General features: G+C 37.8%; 1 protein-coding gene across 1 annotated transcript in view; it reads left to right on the top strand.

Moving 5' to 3' along the window:
- The window catches only part of LOC138756825 (phospholipid-transporting ATPase ABCA1-like), a 142,288-nt gene that overhangs the window by 117,631 nt on the left and 11,787 nt on the right, over positions 1 to 12,870 (top strand). The window contains exons 31-35 of the mRNA XM_069923215.1: positions 2,133 to 2,322; positions 3,863 to 3,957; positions 4,078 to 4,110; positions 5,026 to 5,131; positions 6,160 to 6,234. Of these exons, the coding sequence (XP_069779316.1) occupies positions 2,133 to 2,322; positions 3,863 to 3,957; positions 4,078 to 4,110; positions 5,026 to 5,131; positions 6,160 to 6,234 (499 nt within the window). The remainder of the gene's footprint in view (positions 1 to 2,132; positions 2,323 to 3,862; positions 3,958 to 4,077; positions 4,111 to 5,025; positions 5,132 to 6,159; positions 6,235 to 12,870) is intronic.

Raw genomic sequence — 12,870 nt, 5'->3', positions numbered from 1 at the left:
TAAACACAATCTGCTGGAGGAACTCAGTGGGTTGAGCAACATCAGGGGGAGAATGTAGTCTCCATTTTGGCCCAAAACTCTTCATCAGGACCATTATTTTCTCCCACTGATACTCAACCTGCTGAGTTCCCCCAGCAGACTGAATAATTCGAACTCTTTTGAGCAGTAGATCCAGACTGTCCATGAAACCCAAACACTTTCTGCTTGAATTCTTGTATGATTATTTATAATATTTACCTTGAATGAGGATTAGAATTGACAACACTTAGTGATGTCACATCATTAATTCAGACACCAAGATCCAAGAGTATCTGTATTTTAGGCCTCCATACTAGAGCGCCTCGGATGCCCCCCAAAGTTCCTCAACCTGGTTATCCAACTGCACGAAAACCAACAAGGTCGGGTCAGATACAGCAATGAGCTCTCTGAACCCTCCTCCATTAACAATGGCGTGAAGCAAGGCTGTGTTCTCGCACCAACCAAATGAAGCAAGGATTTAGTGTTTATATACAGATATAATTTAGTTAACTGCTATTGAAGGATGCACCTTAAACTTTGTGGCATCTTTAACATGATAAACCATTCTCGTGAGCATTATCAAACAAAAGGAGATATTGGAGCAGATAACAAGCTTGGTCAAAGGATGAAATAGAAGAATACAGGTACATAAGCAGAGAAAGGAAATCCCACAGCAAGTCTTGAGTGTTGATGACATGCCTGCTCAAGAGCTGCACAAGTATGAGAGGAACGCAAAGTTTTGGAAGACTCTAGGACAAAAATTGAGGAGGAGTGATCTAAAAACAAAAGTGCTAAATTTAAAATTGAGGCATTGCTTTCCAGTCAGCAAGCTCAGTGAGGATTAGTGAGCATAATGTGTCATGGTTCCGAAACTCGATATCCTTCAGTTTGCAGAGGGTGGAAGGTGAGAGGCTGTCTAGGAAAATACTGCAGTAATTTGTAGATTGATAACAGAAGCTTGAATGAAGGCTTCAGAAATGCGTGAACAGTATCCGTGATGGATTAAGCTACGTTACAAAAGTAGAATGAGGAGGTTTTAAGTAAACGAATAGAACCTCATTGCGGGGTCAATTACTGTACCAATTTAAGGGATGGAGACTCTGGTTAGATGTGGACCCAGGGATGGAACACAGGCTGTAGTTGTCAGGTTTTTTTTTAAGTGATCTTCTTTAAATTTAGTCTTAGGCCACTATAAAAAGAAAAAATTGGATACATTTTCAAATCCTATGAATTCATAAAAAATTACAATGCAGAAAGGAGTCATTTGGGCCATTCTGCCAAAACATTTTGAAAAAGAACTCCAAAATCTTATCCCTTCACAGCATTGCTTCTGCATATTCTGCCCCATAAAGTGCACGTCCAAGCACATTTCAAATGTGGCATGGGCTTTCACCTTCACTACCAATCCAAGAGATGAGTTCCAAGCCCCTACCACTCTCAGTGGAAAAACAAATCCTCATCTCCCCTCATTCTTCTGTCAAATATGTTTAACCAACTCCCCTTGGCTTTTGATCTAATTTCAAAAAGGGATCCGTTTTATGCTTGACCCTCAGAATTTTCACAGTTCAGTTCAATATTCCTCAGAAACAACTAGAGCTAGTATAGTATTTGCGCATAGTTACACTTCATCAATAAAAACACAATGCTGGAGAAACACGGAACAGGTCAAGCAGTGTCCTTTATACAGCAAAAGTAAAAATACATGTCTGATGTTTTGGGCATGAGCCCTTCATCTTTACCTCGCAATGTCCTCGTATGTCTGTTCTACATTCTCCTGTGTCCAATCATGTTTAAATGTAGACATAGAGCACGATAACAGACTCTTCTGGTCACGAACTCTTGACCCCCCCCCCCCCCAATAAGTCAATTAGCCTTTTTGAAGGATGGGAGGAAACCAGAGGAAACCCAGGCATACACTGGGAGAACATGCTTACAGATAGTGCCAGAATCGAACCCAGGTCACTGTCACTGTAATAGCATTGCACTAACTATGCTGCCTTTCTTCTAAAGTGATGACCAGAATGTATACATTACCTAAGCAGTGAGGTGACTACCACTGTATTTCGTATTGCATGCCTTTTTAATTTTTTTCCTCCTGTCCACTGCCTCCTTAGACGCCAACACTGCTTGCCAAGCAGTACTGAATGGATAACTCCCCCTGTCCCAGCATCAGTCATGAACATCTTTCTCAATGGTAATTGGACAATGCAAAACCCATCCCCGAAATGTGAGTGTAGCTCAGAAGAGAGCAAGAGGATGTTGCCTGAATGCACACAAGGAGCAGGAGGGCTTCCACCCTCTGAGGTGAGTTGGAGAGATCGGGATGGTGGGGCTTGTGTTTTGCACCATCTCTCACGTGCTGATGGCTTTGAAGTAATCGGTGGTTAGATTCCTTAGATGTTGGTCAGATTTCTAGTAAGTTGCTCGTTTCTTGGAAATGTAGACTCAAATACTAGAGGAAATAGATTTGTACGGTCTTGCATTATGAGTATTAATTTTTATGCAGAATTGTAAACTGAAGCTGGCCTGAACAAGTCTTGCTGCGTTTCCTTGGGTGTAATCTCACATGATCAGATGCAACGATCACGTGGTCAGAGATGGTCTGAAAGTCCCAGTAGATCTAGCTACTTGTTTAATATCTATCTGGGTTTTTTTTTAAATTAACACTTGAATGCAATTCATGACTACATGACACTTCAAGTTGCCGCCGCCTTGCTTTTTTTTCTAAATTCTATTTTCTAAAAATTCTTAACACTTTTAATGGAAAACTTTCCACCATTGGTATGAAGTTCAATGTGACTTTGACAGGCTAGCTTCTCAATTATCTTTAAATCACATGTCTGTATAATTCAAAACCATTTCAAGAAAAAATGTCTGATGGCCTATTAAGCTTTTTTTAAAAGAAGTTTTCTTAATTTTAGATACCCAAGTTTAGTTTTGCTACTGCTTAATTTAATAGAATCTTAAGCAAGTTACCATACAGAAGAAAATTATTATTTCTGATTTTTAAAAAAAAAGCACATAGACTGTAGCTCTGCAAGGCTGATGCACCACTAGATGTTGTGTAAATGTGGTGAGGGGTTCTGCCTTCACCTTGCTTCAAGAAGGGACTTCCAGACTGCAGGAAAATAAAACTCCATCTCGCCTCTAATCCCTCTACCAATTACTTTAAAACTGGGCCACATAGTATTTTGACTCTGCTAGACAAAAAATAATGTATTTTTATATTTACTTTATCTAAGTTTCTCATAACTTTATACACCTCCAATTAAATCTTGCCTTTGTTTGAAAGAAAACAAGTTCAACTTATCTAATCTTGTTTTGTAGCTAAAATTCTCTGTGGCAATTTTTCTCATAAATCTCCTCTGCACTTTCTCCAGGACCTCCTTAAATTTAGAATGTGCCATTGATTTTGTTTTTGGGTTATTAGCAGTCCTTTGAATTAATTATCTAGATTAGCTTCCATGTTCTCTCCTCGTAGCCTGGCAAATTTCTCTCTTCAACTACAGTATAGACCACAAATTATCTTGTAGAAATCCATAATGCATATACTGTACTTCCATCACGGATTTTTTGGTTTTTTTTGTATCTTAACTATAGCGTTAAATATTTATTTTCTGGGAATTTGGCTTGGCCTACACCAGACTTTCATTGTGGATCACTTTCCTGGCTTTGGTGAAGCCTGGTGTTGCACAGTATGTAATCTGTTCGGCAGCACAAGTTATGCATGTTGACTGCAGACTCTATGGACCATTATAATTGTCAGGGCACAGCTATGAGAGCTTGATCAAAAATTGTAGAGCATGCTTTGCATTGACCATATGGGATTTCCCTTTTTAAACAGCTACATCGTAATACGGGAGACATTCTTCAGAACCTAACTGGCAGAAATATCTCCGACTATCTTGTGAAAACCTATCCCCAGATCCTTAGTAAAAGGTACAACTTGGCATGGATGTAAACCATATGTTTGAATTTATTCTGAACTCCAGTATGCATTTAAATTTATGCATTTATTGTGGTATTCAGTAGATAACTTAAACCTGTTCACATTTACAGCTTGAAAACCAAGAAGTGGGTGAACGAGTTCAGGTAGGTTATTGCATTCAATGTATAGCCAAGAGATCGATGCATGATAACCAAGGATTCGTACTTTGATTGTCCAAACATTAAACCGTCAGCCAAAAATAAATCTTTACCTTTTTAAATTCTTTGGTCTGTACCTTGACATTCACTGCTGACAGACTCTAGACAAAGTTTCATAAAACCATCTTTTTCTGTGCATTTGATATAAGAGAGCAAGTGGGGGCTAGTTCAGGTTTAGCATGCATGCATTAGGCTCTTGGTGTCGAGCTCTATGATAAAGAATTTGCACAGGCTCTCAATGTTTTCAGCTATTATTCCCGAAGGATGACTGTAATTAAAAAGGTAAAAACTGCACAAGCCGCTTTCAGGTGACCAGAATACCCACCTATTCTACCACTGTCAGGTGGCCATCTGAAAGTGGAGAACCCAACCAGGAGGAGCACTTACCTAATCCTCCTCCTGTCGGTATATTCTTCGGCTCGGAGAATCCCCCGTTGCACCTGAAAGCAGCAGTGGGACTACGGCCACAGTCCACAGGAGCCAGCATCCACTCGGATGCAGCTCTCCTTCAGCCGGCACATTCGGGTGACAGAAAGGCGTCTTCTCCGCAGCCACCTTAATGACCCAACTGTACTCCCCCAGCCACGTCTGCCGGCGCATTATCTGCGTCCGAGGACCTGAAGGTGGCTACAGCAAACCTAGCAGCATCTGAAGGGGGGGGGGGGGGGGGGAAGCACAAGATAATGATTAATATCAATGAACAGCTTGATTCTAATAATAGTCTTTTCACTTTGAAAGTTACCAGTCTTGTTATAGCTTTTTTTTTGTTTGATTAGACCCCCCTACATTATAAATCTGTAAAACTGAAATTCATTTGTGTGTTGTGGGTTTAAAGGGAATGACATTCTTGATCTATTGTAGATATGGAGGATTCTCATTTGGAGCACAAAGTTCCCAGATTTTACCTTCGCTGAATGAAGTCAATAGGTCCATTATTGACATCAGATCATTATTTAATGTCACAAAGGTAAGAGAGTGATTTAAACATTGTCTTTATTTTTAAACTGGGCCTTCTGCATCTACTCTTTCGTGTATAACTTACATGAGCATCTGAAAGTGCTTGGAGCCACTCCTCCTTTCTGACAATCGAGATGAGGGCTGCTGGCATTGGAGGTATGAGAGCACTTTCCTATTTCTTGCAATATAAGCATTGGAAATGCATCTGTCAGATACTTGTTCTCAAGTAAAATGCTGCAGATCCTATAAATGACACCAAGTACTGGGGAGAACTGTCATCTATGGGCAATGGCTCTTTGACAGGACTGGGGAAAGCTAGAAATAAAACACACAAAGTGAAGAAGGGATGGAGAGAATAAACTCAGCAGGTCATTCAGCGTCCATGGAAAGAAATGTGCAGTCCATATTTTGGATTGAGATCCTTTGAATCTCAATAAAGGGGTCCCAACCCAAAACATTGACCATTTCTGGCCATTCTGGATGCTGCCTGATCATCTGTATCCTTCCAGCTTCTCGTTGTTTGCTTAGAGGTTCCAGCATCTGCAGTTCTTTTGTTGATCCAGCGGCCACTATGTTTATTTTAGATTTCTAGTTTCCCCAGTTTTTGTTTTTCAATCCCCAGTGAAAATTGACATTTGAGACCATGCGGAAGATACAGTATGGTCCGAAGGCAGGCAATGTTGGGGCAGTAAAAGCCCTGATACGATTAATATATTCCATAAAAATTTATTATGACAAATATATTCTGAATGAGGCCTTCTTCAAATCCTTAATTTGACCACCTGCTGTCCTCTCAAATGATTGCTCAGGCCAGTGCTCCATGGCAGATGTTCTGCAGTTTAATTTTTTTTTAAAAATGAAATTGATCAGCATTCATATTCCATCTGGGATAAGCTTAAAATGAAGCTGTCCTGGAAACAAAGACTGATTATTATCCTGCCTTCCCTCATTGGGCCTGGAAATATCATTGATAGTTACTTTTGAAATGAATGTTTTTCACCCTAACCAATTAATATTGAGTTTTCTTCTTCTTTTCAGGGTAGTTCCGCAGACCGGCTACTCAGAAATATCACAAAGTTTATCAAAGGGCTGAGCACAAAAAACAATGTGAAGGTAGATCTGAAAGATTCTGAAAGACATTTTCTAGGTGTCTGTTGAATTGACTGATTTTGAGCCGATTGTATCTCAAAGTGCCTACATTTTCCTGCCAGTTACTATTGCTCTTGGGCTGAGTTTATAAAATACCTTCCAACTTCCTCCAGATCAACTAAACTCAAATTGAACAGAGATTCTAATATGTGGCCTTAAAACAAGAAGCTGAAGTAAAGCCTTTAAAGCAGCAGGTAACATTCTGTATATGCAAGTTGGAGAAAGGAACAGGATATTGTGATCGTGTAAATGAATAAAGGAGAGCAATTTGTATTACAGTGGCCAAAATGAAAGATCAGTTAATTTTACTGTTGAAATTTTAAAAGGAAGATTACTTTAGAAGGTGGATGAGTGAAGTGAGGTGAGTCAAGATGAATTGATTATGTTACTGCTCTTGTCCGTTGCAGTTACATTGTCATGCAGACGGGTTCTGCATGGTACAACTTTGTGACTGACCCCTGCTGGCGACTATAGGACTTTCTACACACCATCCAAAAAAAAGCACCAGGCCCTCCACTAGACACCTATTCCCCTCTCCGCCTTCCGCAGGGACTGGTCCCCCTGAGACTCCCTTGTCCACTCCTCCCTCCTCACCAATCATCCCCTTGGGACCTACCTCTGTGATCACAGGAGATGCTCCACTTGTGCCCACACCTCATCCCTCACAACCCCAAGCAGTCTTTCCAATCTAAGCAACACTTCACTTGCAGGTGTCATCTGCTGCATCCGGTACTCCCATTGTGGTCTCCTCCACATCAGAGAGACTGGAGGCAGAGGAGTCACGTGATGGAGTAGTGGCCGGACGGTGAACTCCAGCCCTCTCCAGAAAAGTCGGGAAAAACAAGAGAAAATACAAAGGCACAGAAATACAAGTTAAAGAAAAGTGAGTATAAAGGTGGAAAGAAGATGGAGACAAAAGGAGAAAAATCAAAATCAACGGAAAGAAGAGAGGAAGAGAAGACAACGGAGGAAAAAGGTGAAGGCCTTACCTGTCCGAAGAGGCCCGCTGTGGAGAGAGGAGCCCACTACCTCAGGTCGGTAGAAAAAGAACTACAACAATGGCTCACAGAGCCGAGTAAAAGTGCGCAACCGCGCATGAAAAAAAACACACCGACGGGAGGGGGGACCAGCTGGGGAGTCGATCTCCACAGCCGGCAACGACAGCTGCAGAACACCTGCAGCAAGAAGAGACCACAGAAGACAATGGAAACAAGAAAGAAGAGGAGGAAAGGGCACCAAAGAAACAACAGATGGCCAACCCAGAGGAAGAAGAAGAGGAAGAATACAGTGAAATAGATAAAGGGAAAGGCAAGGTAAAGGATATACTTGCTCTTGTTAGAGGATACATGGAGTCATTTAAAGAATGGCAAACACAGGAATTCAATGATTTAAGAAGAAGAATAAACAACACAGAAGAGAAAGTGAATAAAATAGATATGACCTTAACAGAAATGGGGGAAAAAATGGACAAGATGGAAGAACGGGCAATAGCAGCAGAAATGGAGGTAGAAGACTTAAAAAAGAAATTGGAGGAATCTAATAAAAAAACTAAAGAGACACAAGAACTACTAGCCCAAAAAATAGATATAATGAAAAATTATAACAGAAGAAATAACATAAAGATAGTGGGCCTTAAGGAAGATGAAGAAGGCAAGAATATGAGGGAGTTTATAAAAGAATGTATCCCTAAGACCCTAGGATGTCCAGAACTACAGCAAGAAATGGAAATAGAAAGGGCACATAGAGCATTGGCCCCTAAACCACAACCACAACAAAAACCAAGATCTATTGTAGTAAAATTCCTAAGATATACTACAAGAGAAAAGGTACTGGAGAAGACAATGGAAAAAGTAAGAGAGGGCAACAAACCACTGGAGTATAAAGGGCAAAATATCTTCATTTATCCAGATATAAGTTTTGAACTCCTAAAGAAGAGAAAAGAGTTCAATACAGCAAAGGCGATTTTATGGAAGAAAGGATATAAATTTACACTGAAGCATCCTGCGGTATTGAAAATATTTATTCCAGGACAACAAAACAGACTATTCTCGGATCCAGAAGAAGCACGAAAATTTGCAGAACAATTACAAAAATAGACTGAGGGATGAAGACGGGTAATGAGAGTAAAAATGATCACGATTGATATGTATGTGGGTAAAGACAAAAATAGACTGAGGGATGAAGACGGGTAATGAGGGTAAAAATGACCACGATTGATATGTATGCGGGTAAAGAGGTATAAGAGTGAATAGAGACAATGGGCATATGTGAAAGTATCTGTAATTAGAGGAAAACATAGATAGTATAGACAAGAATTAATAAGGGAAGGTAATGGAATAGAGAGAATAAGGAGGGAATTAAAAGAGTGACCTTTGTGACATATGAAAAGTGAAATCTTTTCTGGGGGGGGCTGGGTGGGGGAAAAGAGCGGTCACTGCAAAATCAGTTGACGCTTGCGAGTGGATTCGCAAATCCAAATGGAGAGGGGAGATGTGGTTGTCCGACAAGGGATAAAGGACAACTCAGGAGGGGAAGGGGAGATTGGGGATAAAGAAGATAGAAATAGGAGAATAAGGAAAATGTTGGATGTTGTAGGAATGTTGTCTGGTAAAGAGTTGAAAATAAGAAAACAGAAATGGAAAAGGAGGAAAGGTAATGATGGAAAAACGGAAAGAGAAGATAAACAAAATATAAAATGGCTACGCTGAACTATATGACTTTAAATATTAATGGAATACATAACCAAATTAAAAGGAAGAAACTACTAAATTTACTGAAAAAGGAAAAAATGGATATAGCATTTGTCCAAGAAACACACTTAACTGAATTGGAGCACAAGAAATTAAAGAGAGATTTGGTAGGACATGTAACAGCAGCATCGTATAATTCAAAAGCAAGAGGAGTGGCTATATTAATTAGCAAAAATGTGCCATTTAAAATAGAAGAGGAAATAATAGATCCAGCAGGGATATATGTTATGATAAAATGTCAGATATATTCGGAGCTTTGGAATCTACTTAATATATATTCACCTAACGAAGAAGATCAAAAGTTTATGCAAGATATCTTTTTGAAAGTAGCTAATACGCAAGGGAACATACTAATAGGAGGGGATTTCAATCTGAATTTGGATCCAAATATGGATAAAACGGGGAAAAAAATTAACAGGAAGAACAAAGTAACCAAATTTATAATGAAATCAATGCAAGAAATGAAACTTGTGGACATATGGAGGAAACAAAACCCAAAAGAAAAGGAATACTCATACTACTCGACTAGACATAAAACATACTCAAGAATAGACCTATTTTTGTTATCAGCTAGTATGCAGGATAGAGTAAGAAAAACAGAATATAAAGCGAGAATGCTATCGGACCATTCACCCTTAATACTGACAGTAAAGCTAGAGGACATCCCTCCAAGAATGTATAGATGGAGATTAAACCCCATGCAACTTAAAAGACAGGATTTTAGAGAATTTATTGAAAAACAATTAAAAATGTACTTTGAAGTAAATACGGAATCAGTGGAAGATAAGTTTATACTATGGGACGCAATGAAAGCATTCATTAGAGGACAAATAATAAGTTATGCAACCAAGATGAAGAAGGACTATAATCAGGAAACAGAGCAGTTGGAAAGGGAAATAATAAACATAGGAAAAAAATTAGCAATAAAGGAAGATACAACCAAAAGAAGAGAATTGGCGGATAAAAAATAAAATATGAAACATTACAAACATATAAGGTGGAGAAGAATATAATGAAGACAAAACAGAAATATTATGAACTAGGTGAAAAAACACACAAAATCTTAGCATGGCAGCTTAAGACAGAGCAAACTAAGAAAATGGTATTGGCAACAAGGAAAAAAGACAAACAAATTACATATAATCCAAAAGAAATTAAGGAAAACTTCAGAGAATTCTATGAACAATTATACCGAACTGAAAACGAAGGGAAAGAAGGGAAAATAGATGAATTTTTGACTAAAATTGAACTACCAAAACTACAAATAGAGGAATAAAATAAATTAACAGAACCATTTGGAACAGTAGAAATACAAGAGATAATAAAAAAATTACCAAATAATAAGACACCAGGAGAGGATGGACTCCCAATAGAATTCTACAAAACATTTAAAGATCTAATAATACCGCCCCTCCTGGATGTAATCAACCAGATTGATGAGACACAAAACTTACCAGATTCATGTAAAACAGCAATAATTACAGTGATACTAAAACAAGGGAAAGATCCACTCTCACCAGCGTCATATAGACCAATATCTCTGCTAAACACAGATTATAAGATAATAGCTAAACTATTAGCAAACAGATTAGCAGAACAGGTACCGAAAATGGTAAATTTAGACCAAACTGGATTTATCAAAAAAAGACGCACAACAGACAATATTTGTAAATTTAATAACTTAATTCATGCAGTAGAAGGAAATAAAGCACCTGCAGTAGCAGTTGCTTTAGACGCAGAGAAGGCCTTCGACAGAGTAGAATGGAATTACTTGTTCAAAGTATTGCAAAAATTCAGTTTACCGGAGAAGTATATTAATTGGATTAAAGCATTATATAAGGGACCGTTAGCGAAAGTGACAGTAAATGGACATGTATCAAAGCAATTTAACTTAAGCAGGTCAACGCGGCAGGGATGCCCACTATCACCATTATTGTTTGCGCTAGCTATAGAACCACTAGCAGAATCGATAAGAATAGATAATAATATAAAAGGAATAAAAATAAAAGACAGGGAATATAAAATCAGTCTATTTGCGGATGATGTGATAGTGTACTTAACAGAACCAGAACTATCAATAAAAGAACTATATAAGAAATTGAAGGAATATGGAGAAGTGTCGGGATACAAGATAAACGTAAATAAAAGTGAAGCAATGCCTATGAATAACGCGGATTTCTCAAAATTTAAGGAGGAATCCCCATTCAGATGGCAAATGCAGGCAATAAGATACCTAGGTGTACAAATAAACAAAAATCTAGGCCAATTATATAAACTCAATTACAATCCACTAATGAAAAAATTACAGGACGATTTAGAGCATTGGAAAGAGCTACCACTAACACTGATAGGAAGGATAAACTGTATTAAAATGAACATTTTTCCAAGGATACTATACTTATTTCAGGCATTGCCAATACAACTGACAGAAAAATTCTTCAATGAGTTAAAGAAAATAATAAAGAAATTTTTATGGAGAGGGGGGAAACCGAGGATAGCACTAGATAAATTAACAGAATGGTATAAACAAGGAGGCTTACAATTGCCAAACTTCAAAAATTATTATAGAGCCGCACAATTAAGGTACCTATCAGATTTTTATCAAAGAAGGGAAAAACCAGACTGGACGAGACTAGAATTAGATAAAATAGGGGAAAAGATACCTGAACACATATTATATAAATGGGACGAAAAATTGGTACAACATAGAACTTCTCCAGTATTACACCATCTCCTCAATATATGGAAGAAGATTCATGTAGAAAGAAATAAAACAAATTATCAAATACCAAAACTAATATTGATGCAAAATAAGCTACTCCCTTTTACAATAGACAACCTTTCCTTTAGAAAATGGGAAAAAAAAGGGATTAAAAGAATAGAAAATTGTTTTTCAGGGAGTAGATTCTTATCCTTTGAACAAATGAGAGATAAGTACAATATAACTGGAGATACAGCGCTGGCATATTACCAACTGAGATCCTACTTGAAAGATAAATTAGGAAGCAATTTGAGTTTACCAGAGGGAAGTAACCTTGAATATGTGATTACAGATACAATGTTAATCAAAAGATTTATAACAAATATGTATATTAAACTGCAAGAAAAGGAGAATGAGGAAACAAATGGTAAAACTAAACAAAAATGGGAACAAGATTTAAATATAAAGATAAAAAAGGAAACATGGGAGAAATTATGTTCTGGAACGATGAGAAATACAATAAATACGAGGCTGCGTATGATACAATATAATTGGTTACACAGACTATACATTACACCGCAAAAGTTAAATAAATGGGACCCGACAGTATCTGATAGATGTTTTCGATGTAAAAAAGAAAGGGGAACAAAATTCATGCAATCTGGACAAGTGAGAGAGTAGAAAAATTTTGGGATGATCTCAATCAGATATTAAATAAAATAACAGAAAACAATATACCAAAGAATCCAGAGATCTTTCTCCTAAGTAACATAAAAAATAAAGAATTTGGAATTGACTTGGAAGATGCACAAAAAAGATTTGTTAAGATAGCCCTAGCCGTAGCAAAAAAATGTATTATGTCAACCTGGAAATTGGAAGATAATTTGAAAATACAACAATGGTATATAGAAATGAATAAATGTATTCCATTAGAAAAAATAACATATAGTTTAAGAAATAATATTGAAATATTCAAACAAGTATGGGAGCCTTACATTAAATACAATACCGAAAACCTACCGGGGACAAACATTACCTAAGTTGATGGAAGGAGAAGGAAAGAAAAGAATGGACTCTGTAGAATTTCTGGTGTATTTTTGTTGAATGACAACATTGTCTGACTGAATTAATGCAACCTAGATTGTATAC

The sequence above is a fragment of the Narcine bancroftii genome, chromosome 3 (assembly GCF_036971445.1).
Source record: "Narcine bancroftii isolate sNarBan1 chromosome 3, sNarBan1.hap1, whole genome shotgun sequence".
Lineage (NCBI taxonomy): Eukaryota > Metazoa > Chordata > Chondrichthyes > Torpediniformes > Narcinidae > Narcine > Narcine bancroftii.
Note: the sequence above shows the minus strand (reverse complement) of the source record. Positions and strands in the feature narration are given on the sequence as shown.